The sequence below is a fragment of the Podarcis filfolensis genome (genome assembly GCF_964270895.1).
Source record: "Podarcis filfolensis genome assembly, chromosome: 6".
NCBI lineage: Eukaryota > Metazoa > Chordata > Lepidosauria > Squamata > Lacertidae > Podarcis > Podarcis filfolensis.
In genome coordinates this window covers 81,881,988-81,896,879 of record NC_139609.1, presented here as the reverse complement: position 1 = coordinate 81,896,879, position 14,892 = coordinate 81,881,988, and the positions used below count along the sequence as shown (strand labels likewise).

The window sequence follows — 14,892 nt, the reverse complement described above, 5'->3', positions numbered from 1 at the left end:
AGCATGTTTTTTTAGAAAAGTGTCTCCCCAATTGCAGTGGGGCTTTCTCCCTAAATAGTGTGTTTAGGACTGAAATCTTAAGGCAATGGGGCTAAACAAATACCTCTCAACACAGACACACAGGAACAAACATTTAATCAGCCTTTGCTCAAAGAGTGGTTGGATATGGCCATTGGCAATTTCTGGCACCTGATTAACAACCAGGAAGGTAGTCTCTGATTGGATGCAGGGTATTTAAGAGGAGAAGCAAGCAGCTAATTACGTTTTAAAAACCCAAAAACTAAGCAGCTGCTTTCCGTGCTTATCAGTAGTTTAGTCCTCTTCTGGGATTACTAGGCAGTGAAGGCTTTGAAGGAATGGAGAGAATTTGCCTAAGAGCTAAGTTCAGGTGAATTCCTGGATGAATGCTGAAGTGTGCTTGTTCCTTCAGGATCACATGGGGAGGCTAGGGTGTGGCTTACATGCTCTGCATCAAGTTCATTTTTCACAGTTGTGTGACTGTATTTCCAGACCCTCCAAGTGTCCCTATTTTCCAGGGATGTCCCTGATTTTTAGAAACTGTCCCAGTTTCTGATTTTATCCCAGAATGTCCCACTTTTCCTTAGGATGTCCCTATTTTCATTGGAGAAATGTTGGAGGGTATGGAGTTATCCAATCCCTGAGCCTTCTGAAGGCAATCCTGTATAGGGAAGTGGTTTTTTAAAAAAAATGTTCAATGTTTTCTTATTTTTTATGTATGTTGGAAGCTGCCCAGAGTGCCTGGGGCAAACCAGTAAGATGTGTGGGGTATAAATAGTAAAATTATCATTATGGAATGGGCCGTCCTTATTTTCACCGGAGAAATGTTGGAGGGTATGTATTTCAGTTATGGTAATAGCAGACCCCCGACATTTGATTGTCTATACCCTGTCTGTAACTGTCTATATTCTGGTAATTGGGAGCAAAGTATATTCTGTGATCATACTGTACTGGTGTAACAATCTTGGCTGTGTGTGGTTTTAGGGTTTATTTGTTGTTTAAGCAAGTTTTCATAGTGATAATTTTATTATTTGTATCCCATCCATCTGACTGGGTTGCCCCAGCCACTCTGGATGGCTCTCAGAGGGTACAAACTTTAATGGCTGGAGCCCTGAGGCCCTATCCATTTCATGTCTCCTTTTCCTCTTTTCAGAGAACTGTTATGGGGCCACACTTCCTTTATGAGGCTGACCTCTCTGTGCCATCATCTTAACATGGCGTGGAAAGAAGAGTTCCTGCTTTGTCACAATGCAGGATTTGCATGTGGATTTAGGATGTGGGGTCCAAGGGTCCGGTTCTATTGTTCTTTAATGCTAGTGTTTGATTAGTGCTCTTGTTCATGGACCTTTGCATGTATGGCACTACATACAAGGATATGTTCATGATACGTTTCAAAGCAGTACTCAAAATTCACCAGGTGCATTTTGCACCTGCCTCTTGGCCACTTATGACCAAGTGAAGATGTCCGGGCGCCAGCATGGTGCCTGATGTCTCCACCATCTGGAGGTACATGCCTGGGGATCCTTGGATCTTGCCTCTTTTCACACACTAACAACACATCTTGTAGAATTCTATCTGTGATATTTTATCTGCACAATCAGAGAGAATTTCAGGAGCCCCAAAGTTGCATTGAAAAATGCGACTTTTGAGCCATCCGACCCCAAAATGGCAACTAGACATTCTGTTTTGGCGACAGTAACCCTAGTTTAGGAGCCATTTGGTGCCTATCTTATGTATCTAACACTGTTTGAAACATATGGTTGGTGCTGGGTTGGGAAGGCAGGAGTTAGAATAAATAATGGAGTGCTCAGCTCAGAAAGAAGCATTTGAATTAAGGCTATGAGACAACTTCCAGAGTTGCCTGGGAAGAGGAATTGATTGTTGAACAGCTTTGTAAACTGTAGCTCTGTGAGTGGAATAGGAATCGCCGAACAATTCTCCGCACACTTAACCAGACTACAGCTCCCAGAGTTCTTTGGGGAAAGCCATGAGTATTTAAAGTGATATCATAGTGCTTTAGCTATATGGTGTGAATGCAGCCTTCGTCAGTATGACTCAGCCTGCCCTTTCCGATTAAGTTGCAACAACATCCATCGTACTGACCACTCCTGGAAAAGGTCATTGTCTTCTTGGCATCCTGTGGGCTTCCTGGCTGAACATTGTTGAAAATGAAATCCTAGACTGTATGGGCCCAAGGAGTGATCCAACAGGGCTCTTATGATAGCTGTCCTCAATGCAATACGTTTTAAATACTTCCCCCACCTCCTACAGATGTTGCGAGTGCCTAAGATGTTGTGGAAGAAGAGACCCAAGGCCTCGAACGGTTTGGCTTGGCCATCCAGAAAAGAGGGACCAGCGATACCCACGCAATGTGATCAACAACCAGAAGTACAACTTTTTCACTTTCCTGCCAGGGGTATGTATGCCATGTTGAAAAGCCATGTGCCTTCCTCTTCTATTGATATTTGAGTGTTGAGTGCCAGTGGTTTATTTGGAGTGGGCAATTAAGGCAGCTGTAACCTGGATTGGCTCAATCTACTCTTCTGCATTTAAGTGAAGCTTAATTTTACTTCTCCCTGTCTGTGCCCAAATAAGCCATCCTGTTGCCTGCAATAGTGAAGAAGTCGCTGAAGAATTTCCCAGTCCAATGCAACTGAATGGAGTGAAGAGAAGGGGCTGAAATTGGGACTTTTCCCATTTTAGTCCTCTTTCCATGTGATATATGTATCAATGGACACACTGTCCTTTCCATATAGATGCAGCATTTAAACTGTGCTATAATGGGAAAAATAGATGGGGGAGCCACAGTTGACTCCATATCTTGAATGTGTTGGAGTTTGCATTTTTTTCTTAAAGCTTTCCTGGTTAGCTAGATGCCTTGGAACAGCCTTCAACTTGGTATCCTCAAAATATTTTGAACTACAACTCCCATCAGCGCCATCCAGTTGATGGGATTTGTAGTCCAGAACTTTGGGAGGGCACCGGGTTGCGAAAAGCTGTCTTAAACATTTCCATGGTGAGCCGTGTTAACCTTAGATGTGCTGCTACAAATGCCTTTCTTGTTCCTCACTCTCTTTCTTAGGTGCTGTTCAACCAATTCAAGTACTTCTTCAACCTCTACTTCTTGTTTCTGGCCTGTTCTCAATTTGTTCCTGAAATGAGGCTCGGTGCTCTTTACACGTATTGGGTTCCTTTGGTAGGTAGTATCGAGTTTATTTATTCAAGAAAAGTTTCAGTGTTTGAATACAAGATGTCCTTTGTTACCTTATCTCAGAGATCCAAGTGGTGCCGTAACTTAAAATGGTTTTTGTTAGCTTGTTTTATGAAGCCTGTCCTTTATGTGTTTGGGAATTGTAGCTGCCGAAAGTGATTTAATAAAGGTTTGCTATTCAAAATTGGGACCTTCAGAGGTCTAAGGAAATGCACGAGGGATATTTGATCCAAAAAGGTAATTTATCCCATAAATCAGCCATTCTAGGAGTACAGCTAAGGGAGATTCCCTTGGGTTAACCCTGGGAAGAGTAAGACATCATGCGAACGTTCCACCAGTTATTCCTGCAGCAATTAACTATACAGGTGAAACTCGGAAAATTAGAATATCGTGGAAAAGTTCATTTATTTCAGTAATTCAACTTAAAAGGTGACATGGCTCCCCAAATATCTTTTCTGATGAGAGCAGCTTTTGCATCTCATTTGGAAACCAGGGACCCAGAGGCGGGAGGAAGAATGGGGAGGCACACAATGCCAGATGCTTGAAGTCCAGTGTGAAGTTTCCACAGTCTGTGTTGATTTGGGAAGCCATGTCATCAGCTGGTGTTGGCCCACTGTGCTTCATTGAGTCCAGGGTCTACCAGGAGATTTTGGAGCACATCATGCTTTTTCCCCTCAGACGAGCTTTATGGGGATGCTGACTTCATTTTCTAGCAGGACCTTGGCACCTGCCCACACTGCCAAAAGTACCAAAACCTGGTTCAATGCCCATGGGATTACTGTGCTTGATTGGCCAGCAAACTCGCCTGACCTGAACCCCATAGAGAATCTATGGGGCATTGCGAAGAGACAGATGAGAGACATGAGACCGAGCAATGCAGAAGAGCTGAAGGCTGCTATTGAAGCATTCTGGTCTTCCATAACACCTCAGCAGTGCCACAGGCTGATAGCATCCATGTGATGCCGCATTGAGGCAGTAATTGATGCAAAAGGGGCCCAAACCAAGCACTGAGTACATATGCATTCTTCTACTTCTCAGAGGTCCAATATTATTCTATTTGCAGTCCTTGTTTTGCTAATTTCATTTAATATTCTAATTTTCTGGGATTGTTAATTTGGGGCTTTCATCAGCTGTGCTCCATGATCATCACAATTATAACAAATAAAGGCTTGGCATATCTCGCTTTGCATGTCATGAGTCTATCTCATATATTAGTTTCACCTTTTAAGTTGAATTACTGAAATAAATGAGCTTTTCCACGATAGTCTAATTTTCCGAGTTTCACCTGTATATTATTTGGCTAGTGTTTCAGACATCTTGTATGTTGGGTTCAGAATTAAGCTTGTACACCATATTAAACCAAATGATCTAGAGCTCGGGGTGAGCAGTATGGTAGCCAGGTTTGTGGATGATGCCAAATCATTCAAGGCGACTAGAATAAAGTGGGATTTCAAGGAGCTCCAAAAGGAGTCCAAACTGGATGAATGGGTAGTGAAATGGCAAATGCAATTCAATGTAAGCATGTGTAAAGCCAGTGAAAAAAAATATTTAAAAATCCTAACGTCGTATATATGCCCATGGCGGTCTGAACTGGTGGTCACTAACCATGAACAAAACTGTGGGGTCAAAGTTGATAACTCAGTGAAGATGTCAACCCAGGGCATCTTCCCAGAAAGATTCCGAGCACAATTCAAAGTGTTGGTGCTGACCTTTAAAGCCCTAAGCGGCCTTGGTCCAGTATACCTGAAGGAGCATCTCCACCCCCATTGTTCTGCCCAGACACTGAGGTCCAGCGCCGAGGGCCTTCTGGCGGTTCCCTCACTGCGAAAAGCCAAATTACAGGGAACCAGGCAGAGGTCCTTCTCGGTAGTGGCACCCGCCCTGTGGAACACCCTCCCACCAGATGCCAAAGAGAAGAACAACTACCAGACGCTTGGAAGACACCTGAAGGCAGCCCTGTTTAGGGAAGCCTTTAATGTTTAACAGACCACTGTATTTTAATACTTTGTTGGAAACTGCCCAGAGTGGCTGGGCAAACCGAGCCAGATGGGCGGGGTATAAATATTAAATTATTATATATTATATATGAAACAAACCACCAAGTCTGGATTTAAATGTCATGACAAACTAGGCTCTGTCCATGGGAACTTGTTCACATTAAACCATTGTTTGCTTTTGTTTTTAATATTACTTAATATAATGTTCAGACTGGGTTGCTGTGCGGCAAATCTGTGTGGTTTTCCCGAAGGTTTTATTTTTATTTTAAGCCAAGGAGGGTAGCTTTAAATTTGATTGGAACAGTGTGGTGTCTTTGTCTGAATTGCACCTCCCTGAAACCTGTTAGAGCAATTAATTAATTGGTTTTCCAAATTGTCTTGTTTTGCACCATCCTTTTATTTTAACTCCTTTGCACGTTGTTGGGTTTGCTAGTTATTGAGAAGGGCAGGAAACAAATTCAAGGTAGCTACTGGAAGCCCCCAGCCACGAGCTTTCTGAGATTTCAGCAGACTTTGCCTGCACCCTCTCAAGCATACCTCTACAGCTGCGAGGACAAGAAACTTGAACCCGTTTAAACAAAAGCGGAGATTCTTGTGATCCCGAATTCTGCGGCCTCATTTTATATATGCCATTGTGTCAACAATCGGGTGCTTGCCTGTAGCTGCACTGTTTCATTTGTTATGGCTTGGGAAAGAAAAGCGGAGAGTTAGAGGCTAGTTTTTGCAAGGCTGGCTTGCAAACCTATAAGGCCATTGTGATTTGCCCCACATCACACGAACCATTGAAATTCAGCATGTGAGCGGCCAGGGCTATATATAAAAGGCCTTTTGTTCATTGCAGGCTGCTAATGCAACCATTTTGGTATAGAATAGCAACTTGGGATGGCTTAGTGAGGCAGAACATGAAGGGGTTTTTTGGGGGGGGGGAGGAGTGATTATTTGAAATCCTTGATTGCCAAATGCATCTAGATGATTTATAAAAAATATATACTGCTGTATCATAAGAATACATCACAGCGGCTTATCACTTTGTGTGTGTGTTGCCTGTAGCAATAACGAGCTATGTTTTTGGACTCTTTATCAGAATGCTAATTAAAAACAATAGTCTGCAAAACATTCAGAAGCCATGGTATATAAAGTCTATAAGTGCCAGAGGAGATTTCCATCTTTTTGGGGGGTGAGGGGGGCACATGCATGCCATGACAACTTGGTACCCTCAAAGGAGAAATAATGAAACCCCCTTAGGGCTGGCTTCATGCAGTGATTCCAAATTTGTGCAGCTGTCTTGTATCCCCTCAGCAGGATTTGCATCTCTTTGCAAAGCGTCCCCAAGCCTTGAGGGCATGTAGCAATGCACTTCTGAATTAATGTTCATGAGAAGTTTTGCAAGGGATGCCCTGAAATTAGCCAGACAGATTAGTTTTCTTTGAGGAGGCTTTGTGGCAGGTGGGTAGGGCTTAATTGCATTTAAGTAACAAATTATAATTCCATGACACAGGTAAGGAAAAGCAATATTAAGTGACTTGTGTGTCAGCATTGAGAAAGTTCTTTTGGATATTGTTGTGCACTGGGTTTTTTAAAAAACAAAACAAAACAAGGAATGCCTCCAGACCAGGGGTCAGCAACGTTTTTCAGCCGTGGGCCGGTCCACCGTCCCTCACACCATGTGGTAGCCCAGACTATATTTTGGGGGAAAAATAAAATTGAATGAATTCCTATGCCCCACAAATAACCCAGAGATGCATTTTAAATAAAAGGACACATTCTACTCATGTAAAAACATGCTGATTCCTGGACTGTCCGTGGGCCGGATTAAGCAGGCAATTGGGCCATATCCAGCCCCCTGGCCTTAGGTTGCCTGCCTCTGCTCCAGACTGTCAGTATTTTGCAGGAGGGATTCGAATGCTTATGCCAGACCCTCCAATTTTTAGAAGGTTTCTGATTTGATCCTGGAATGTCCCACTTTTCCTTAGGATGTCTATATTTTCACTGGAGAAATGTTGAAGGGTATGGAATTATCTGACTCTCGAGCCGTCTGAAGGCAATCCTGAATAGGGAAGGGTGTTTTTTTTTTTACATGTTTAATGTTTTATTATGTTTTGATATATGTTGGAAGCTGCCCAGAGTGGCTGCAGAACCCAGTAAGGGGTGTAGGGTATAAATAGTAAAATTATCATTATGGAATGGGATGTCCCTATTTTCATCAGAGAAATGTTGGAGGGTGTGTTACTCTGGAAATTTAGGTTTTTTGCAATGTCAGTGGATTAAAGCACTCTGTCACCCTCATATAACAAATGCGATTCTTAAAAAGAAACAGACTAAAAGAAAAAAGTTATTGAATAAACGTAGTACAAAAAGATAATACGTTAAATAATTATATGTTTGTGTTGTTATTATAATATTTATTTATCCTGCCTTTTCCCTAGACTGGGACTCAAGGCAACTTACAGAAATTAAAACAATAAGGTTAAAATGCAGAAAGCTTTAAAACATATAAAGTAACTAAAAAGCAATTAAACTGTAATAGAATTAAAACAATATAAAATTACATAAAAAATAGAATACAAAAACAAATCTATTAAAATGCAGATAGTAAAAACAGCACAGCACTATAGAAAGTCCTTTCCTTAAAACTAGTCTGTTGCCAAAAACATGCTGGAATAAAATAGTCTTCACCGGCCAATGAAGGACATCAAGGAGTTTAACATACATTGAGTGCTAAGAATCTCAGGGTGGATTATCTAAATATATAACCAAGTGGTCCTTAGTCCTGGTAGCTATCATTCAACCTTTCATGACAAATGATTACCAAAACATTCAGTTTATAAATGTGCAGTCAGCTTATGGATACATAAAATCTACACCCTTTTTGCACATAGGAACATGGCAGAGAACTGACCTGAAAAGTGTGTAATGAACAAATGGCTAATGGAAAGATGTATAAACACTCCACAACCAAATCAGGAATAAGGCAATATGAGTGCTCATTGTCGTATAGTTTAATATCCTCATAAACGTTGTGCAAGCAGATCAGGATAGATGCTCAATAAATAAACAAACAGGTCCTCTGGAGCTGCCCAAGTACTTAAAACACGAATAACGTTTAGCTTTAAGGTTTTGTGGAGTTCCTTTTGAAATGAAGACACAGCTCAATGCTTAGTTTTCTCTATAGAGTCTGACAATTTTAATGAAAAGTGTCACCGTATATCATCTGGTAGGCTGCACACTCCAGAATGTATTCCCGACATTCAGTGGATTTCCATGCACGGAGTAGTTCCTTGGGCTTTTATCCACACATTTTCAATGACCCCTCTCCCTCCCGCTCTCTCCTAGGGCTTTGTCCTCGCCGTTACCATCATCCGTGAGGCTGTGGAAGAGATCCGGTGCTACATGCGTGACAAGGAAGTGAACTCGCAGATCTACAGCAAGCTCACAGCGAGAGGTCAGCTATTTGGCTCCAGCTTTCTACATCTGCTTGCAGAGTCCCTTAGCTGACTGCCCGAACAGCAGGGAGTTGCAACTCAATCAAATGTTGCTGACAATTGGAGGAGCAAAGTTTCTGAAAGGGGGGTGGGGTTTGACTGTGGAGTGGGGGGGGGGAGGTTGCCACGCATACAGGCACACGGCTTAGCAAGTCCCCTCTGTTTCATCTGGCCCTGGCAGAGCATCAGAGACTCCTGATGACAGAACAGATAAATTTCCAGCTACAATTGGGCAATAAGTTCTCAGGGAATGGGAACCTTCCACAGAGAATGAATATTCAGTGCATATTGGGATCTGGCCAGTTACTCAGAATAATTATGGCGTATGTTGCATTGAAGGGAAGAATACGAAGGAGTTCATATTTTTGAGATGATGGCTGCTACAGCCACATCCATTTTATAGATTATAAGCGATAGGTGGTCTGAATTTGTTGACTATCCTAATCCTGACTTGGATCTTTTCAGAATGGGAATGCGTGTTGCAAATTAGGCATGCAACCTAATCCCATTCATGTTTGTTCAGAAGTAAGGCTCCTTGGGTGAAATCCCATTGTGAGCGTCCGCTAGCAGAACGGGCTTAAACTCCTGCACCAGGACTCTCCCTTCCTCTCCTCCCTCTTGCAAGCTGCATGCTGACCAGATTTGCTCTGGAGAGTTGGAGGACCCTGTAGATATATAGGGTTATTTGGGGTTGGGGAAAGCTAGAGGAGGAGGAGGAGGAGGAAGGGTAAATTTTCTTGTGATAAGTGTAATAGGACATAGGATGAGTCATCCCAAAGTAATGCATGCTGTTTGCAAGGGCCCCTGGTACTTAGAAAAGCCTTTTGGAGGTAGATCCCCTTCTGTGAATTTCATGTACTTCAGGATCCCCATCATTGTTATTGTCCAGAAGCAAGTCTCAAGCATCTCCAATTACCGTATTTTTCGCCCTATAGGACGCACCGGCCCATAGGACACACCTAGATTTTTTTGGGGGGGTGGAATAAAGGGAAAAAAAATATTTCCCCCCCCCCAGGTGCGGGGCTGGGGCGGGGGAAGCCCGAGCTTCCCCCTCCCCCAGCCCCCAGAACGGGACCAAGAGCCATGCCGAAGCTGCGTGCACCTTTGGCATCGCTCTGGGAGCTTGCGGGGCTGGAGGAGGGGGAAGCCCTCCGCCAGCCTTCTAACCAAGTCAGGGGGGCAGCGGGAAAGGCGCGCTGCGCCTCTCCCGCTGTCCCCCGAGTTTGCGGGGCTGGCGACAGGGAGGAGCAGGCTTCTCCCCCCCACCAGCCTTCTAACCAAGTCGGGGGACAGCGGGAAAGGCGCGCTGCGCCTGCCGCTGTCCCCCGAGTTTGTGGGGCTGGCGGTGGGGCTTTCCTGAAGCCTGGAGAGCGAGAGGGGTCGGTGCGCACCGACCCCTCTCGCTCTCCAGGCTTCAGCGAAAGCCTGCATTCGCCCCATAGGACGCACACACATTTCCCCTTCATTTTTGGAGGGGAAAAAGTGCGTCCTATAGGGCGAAAAATACGGTAGTTGACAGCCCTCATAGCAATATTTGCATTATTCCATAGGAGTGTGCTTTTTACATCCTGGGAATTAAAAGGTGGTCTAGATTTGGGCATATTAAATCATTTTTGAATGACACGTTCTCTTGACATCATACACCAACAAAAAACCCAGAGGTGCAGATAAATCGAGAACAAGGAATCCTTAAAAAGAAAATGAAAGAGGTCTGGCCTGTTTTTCATGCTAGATTTCTAAGGGATGGATTTTCCTCCTGCAGTCCTTTATTGAAAAAGATGTCCCAGTTTTATAGATTACCCACACTGGTACCTGTTTTCATGTGGTGCCCCTTCTTTCAAAGTCATGGTCAATGACCTTTTTTTCTGGAGCAGGTGTTTCAGGGATTTATTTGCATCTGATTGTTCTGCTGCTATTTTGAGTGGGGGGTGGGGAAGGAAATGATGTGAACTAGCTGCTTGGAATATGTGCTAGAAGGGAGAGGTGTACTCTACGTATAAGCAGTTGGTGGGTGGGAGGAGAGAGAAAGCAAAATTTTGGAACTTCCCCCCCCCCTTGGGTTGGTCACTGGCCATGACTAGATGTCACATAGTTTAGTCTTTCTAGTCTTTCACCTGAAACCTGAACTGAGGTTAACTGTGACTTGTTTCAAATGAGCCAGATTCATAACCCATGGTTTGAAGTTGGCTTTTTTGGTGATAAACTGTAATTAAGCTGAACCGCAGTTTGTCAGATTCAGATGATATACTAAGCCAGCGATGGGGAGCCTGTGGCTCTCTGGATGTTGTTGGGCTCCCAGCTCCCATCAGCCCCAGCCAATGTGGCCCATGGTCAGGGATGATGGAGATTCCCCATCCCTGTGCTAAACTGTGCTTGAGGGAAGTCAGAGGTGTGGCCTTGGACCTGGGATAGCTCAGTCAGTAGAGCATAAGACTCTTAATCTCAAGGTTGTGGGTTTGAGCCTCATGTTGGGCAAAATATTCCTGCATAGCAGGGAGAGTTGGACTACATGACCCTCGTGGTCCTTTCCAACTCCACAAAACTATGATTTTAAACTTGTGATGGGCAGTGGAATACCATAACTGGAGAAAGGGTAGGGTGCAAGTATAATTGGGGTAGGGTGCAGCCCCAAATCTTTTCAAATTTCCCTCCAGTTTACTGGGCTGGTTATGGGAGAGGGTGAAATAGAAGTAATTGTATTGTGAAAATTTGACAACTTTCTTTTACGTTTAATTTCATATTGGGCAATCACAGCTTGTTATCTTTACGACTTGTTTTACTGCTACCTTTTGAGGCACCAAAGAGGAGCTTTGCAAATAGTTTCAAACCATCTGTATAAATCAGATTCGGGTTTCCTATTCATCCATCCATCAACCCAACTTTGCTATTAAATTTGCAGGCCAGATTTCTGTTTTGATACTCACTAGGCTGTTGATTTAAAATTCCAGAGTTGTTTTTCTTTTCTTGCTTCCCCCCCTCAACCCCCTTTCAAGATTACAGAGCGTAGTAAGGGAGAACTACATAAAAAAACCAAAACCCACCCTATGAAATGGAAAGAGACCTCCTGCCAGCAGAGTGCTCCTTTGATACAGATCACTGGCATTTACCAGCTGTATCGAAAAACAATATTTTCCCAAACCTTTTGTGCTCTTATTTTTGCAAGTTACAGAGCGCAAGGCCACCTAAAAGCCAAAAGCGTACCAGAACAGATGAAAACTGTCTTGGGTATGTTTTGATTTGTTCCTGGGGACGTTTTGTTTTGATTTTGTGTTTGCAAATGATATGCATCCCGGTCACTGAGGAGCTCAGGACTGCAGTGAGCCATCACAGATATGTCTCCGCTGAGAGTTTTATATAAAGAAGGCATTCCCCATTGCTAGTGCTAGCTACCTTTGCAGTGTCAAGGATCACGTCAAAGAGGTCTATATAAAGAACCCAAAAGCAAACAGCTAATTGGCAATACCAGTTGCATTATCAGTTTTATCTTGGTGCCACCTTTTCATACTGTAAAGGCGCAGTGCTGCCGTTAATGGGATGTATTAAATTTTCACTTCCGTAGTATTTTTATGTTGCAGTTGTGGCACTTGGATCATCATGAACCTCAGTTGACTCTTTTTTAAAAAAGTTGGTATGCATAGCTGGAAATCAAGACTGGAATGACATAGTTGCTTGCCTAATTTGGATAATAATAATAATAATAATAATAATAATAATAATAATAATAATAATGGTTTGGATTATCACAGTTTAATAAGCTCTGATACAAACATGCTGATACAAACAAGCCACTTTTCTCTTCCCTTCTCAACACAATTAACCCTGGAAGTCTTCACATAGCATCCATTGCATTGGAACTGGGAAGCTATGGTTAAAGAAAAGCCAGGGTCTTAACCCTCTGCTTAATATGCCTTGTAACCATAGCCTTGTATACAACCAAGTTTTACTCGGGAGTAGGACCATTGAAATTAGTAGATCTAATTTAGTGATTCTTACTAATTTCACTAGGTTTACTCTGAGTAGGACTAATGTTGGGTGCAGTGGCGTAGCGTGGGTTGTCAGCACCCGGGGCAAGGCAAGTAATTTGCCTAACCCCTAACCTGCCGCCGCTGCCACCTTCTTCTTGCTGCTGCCTGGGCTGGTCTGGTGTGGTTCTCTCCGCGCTCAGCGCTGCACTGGGCGGCCGCTGCACTGTCCCTCCCCCAGATAGTCCCTCGCTCTCTCTCCGCACCGCACGCCTGGCACCCACCCCCTCCACAGTGGGCGGCGACCTGGCGGCTCGGATCGGATTCGCACAGCCAGCACTGCAGTGAGAGAGAGTGAGTGAGCCAGGTAGGGGCAGAGAGCTGCGAGTGCGAGCGCGCCCCCCCCCAGATGTTGCGCCCGGTGCGACCGGCCCCCCCCCGCACCCCCACGCTACGCCACTGGTTGGGTGCAACCCATAGTTTCCTTGTTCAGCTATCATGGGGAACTAGGGTTTATTGAAGACTTCCAGGATTAATGGTGGCATGGCCAGAGGGGAAGAAGGAAGGGGCTGCATGCTCTGGCAGGTTCCCCTTTTTCAAGTCCTGAGGATCAGAAGATTGTCAAGGTTTGCAAAGTGCCTGCAAGCCCCTTGGGGCCCCAGCTATGTCCTTACCTAACCACACCAAAAGCATAACATAAGACACAGTAGCATATCGACAAAGCAAGAGCAAACAATAAACAATTAATGCAGCTTAATATATGAACCCCTGATATAATAATAATAATAATAATAATAATAATAATAATAATAATAATAATTTTTATTTATATCCTGCCCTCCTAGGCCGAAGTCAGGCTCAGGGTGGCTAACATCAAATATATAACATTGGTATAAAATCAGACAAGAATTAAATTACCTCCTAAAAACAGGTAAACAGGTCAGCATCAAATTAAAGTCTAATTAGATGGCTTTCTGCAGGGTTAGGGTTGGGAACAGTAAGTGCTCATCCGCCCAACTGTTTACGCTGATCTTATATGGGCCTGTGAGAATGCAACAAGGAGCTGCAGTGTGTGTGTGTGTGTGTGTGTGTGTGTGTGTGTGTGTAAGACTGCCCAATGTGTGCACATTCAACTCTCCCTGAAAAGAATCTTTGAGTCACACACCCAATATTTTGCTGCTGTGCAGCAATGGCCAGCAGTTGCGAACGAGAGGATTTTGTTAGAGCCTTTTTCCCCCCTTTTCCTTTTTACCAGAGAATCGATATTGTTGCAACTGTTTCCCCATGACTTAGTTTTGCAATTTGTAGCAATCATTACAGCATCAAAGGAAGTCTGTGGCTTTTATTAGCAGAAGCCAGGAGGCACTTTTGTTAAATGTGCTGTTTGTCACCAGCACAGCAGGGGTTTAGAAGTAGTTTCAGTTGTCTCGCTCAGGAGTTGGGACACTGGGCAGCCAGAGCATAAAGGTATTATAAATCCGGGGCAACTGCTGTTTTGGCCTAATGTGTCCCTTAAGTTGGGTGCAAAGAGCTAGCTCTGCCTTTGTGCTAACCACTTTGTGGAAACCACTGGGGATGATGGTGGCGTCCTGTTATAAAGATGCTCCATGACATTTGGTTGTTCTAAAAGGGACTTTTGGGGAGCGGTAGGTGAGGGAAGAAAGTTGACAAGCAGTACATGATTTCCTCCTTAGTGCAATGCCTTAAGATGCATGGCACCTTCCTCTTTGCACCAGCACGGCATTGCACCGGTTGGGAAGATATACCAGGGAAGATTGGAGCCACAGAATCATACAATTTTAGAACTGGAAGGAACCCTGAGGGGCATCTAGTCCAACCCCCTGCAAAGCAGGATTCTTTTCCCCCAACACAAGGCTTGAATCCACAACCATGAAATTAAGAGCTTCAGGCTCTACTGACTGAGCTATGTCATTATTCTTTTTTAAGGCATGGGACCGTAGCTAAGTGTCAGAGCATGTAGGTTGTATGCAGATGGTTTCAGGTTCGAATCATGGCATCTCCAGTTCTCAGGATCAGGAAACAGGGAGTGTGAACAGCCTGTGTGGTCTCAGAGAACTGGCAGGCAGAGTAGGCAAATAGGGTCACTCCTCTATAGTATTAGACAGCTTCCTATTCTCCTATGGTGCATGAAGCCATGCTAACTTGACGTCCATGTGTTTTATACTTGACGACCCGGGTGTAGACCTGTAGGACCACTAGAA

At 43.9% G+C, this 14,892-nt stretch overlaps 1 protein-coding gene across 4 annotated transcripts in view; it reads left to right on the top strand.

Moving 5' to 3' along the window:
* ATP9A (ATPase phospholipid transporting 9A (putative)) overlaps positions 1 to 14,892 on the top strand; it is a 100,463-nt gene that overhangs the window by 26,960 nt on the left and 58,611 nt on the right. For all 4 annotated transcript variants that reach the window (XM_083618450.1, XM_083618449.1, XM_083618447.1 and 1 more), the window contains exons 2-4: positions 2,290 to 2,434; positions 3,101 to 3,214; positions 8,560 to 8,668. In XM_083618450.1, the coding sequence (XP_083474576.1) occupies positions 2,290 to 2,434; positions 3,101 to 3,214; positions 8,560 to 8,668 (368 nt within the window). The remainder of the gene's footprint in view (positions 1 to 2,289; positions 2,435 to 3,100; positions 3,215 to 8,559; positions 8,669 to 14,892) is intronic.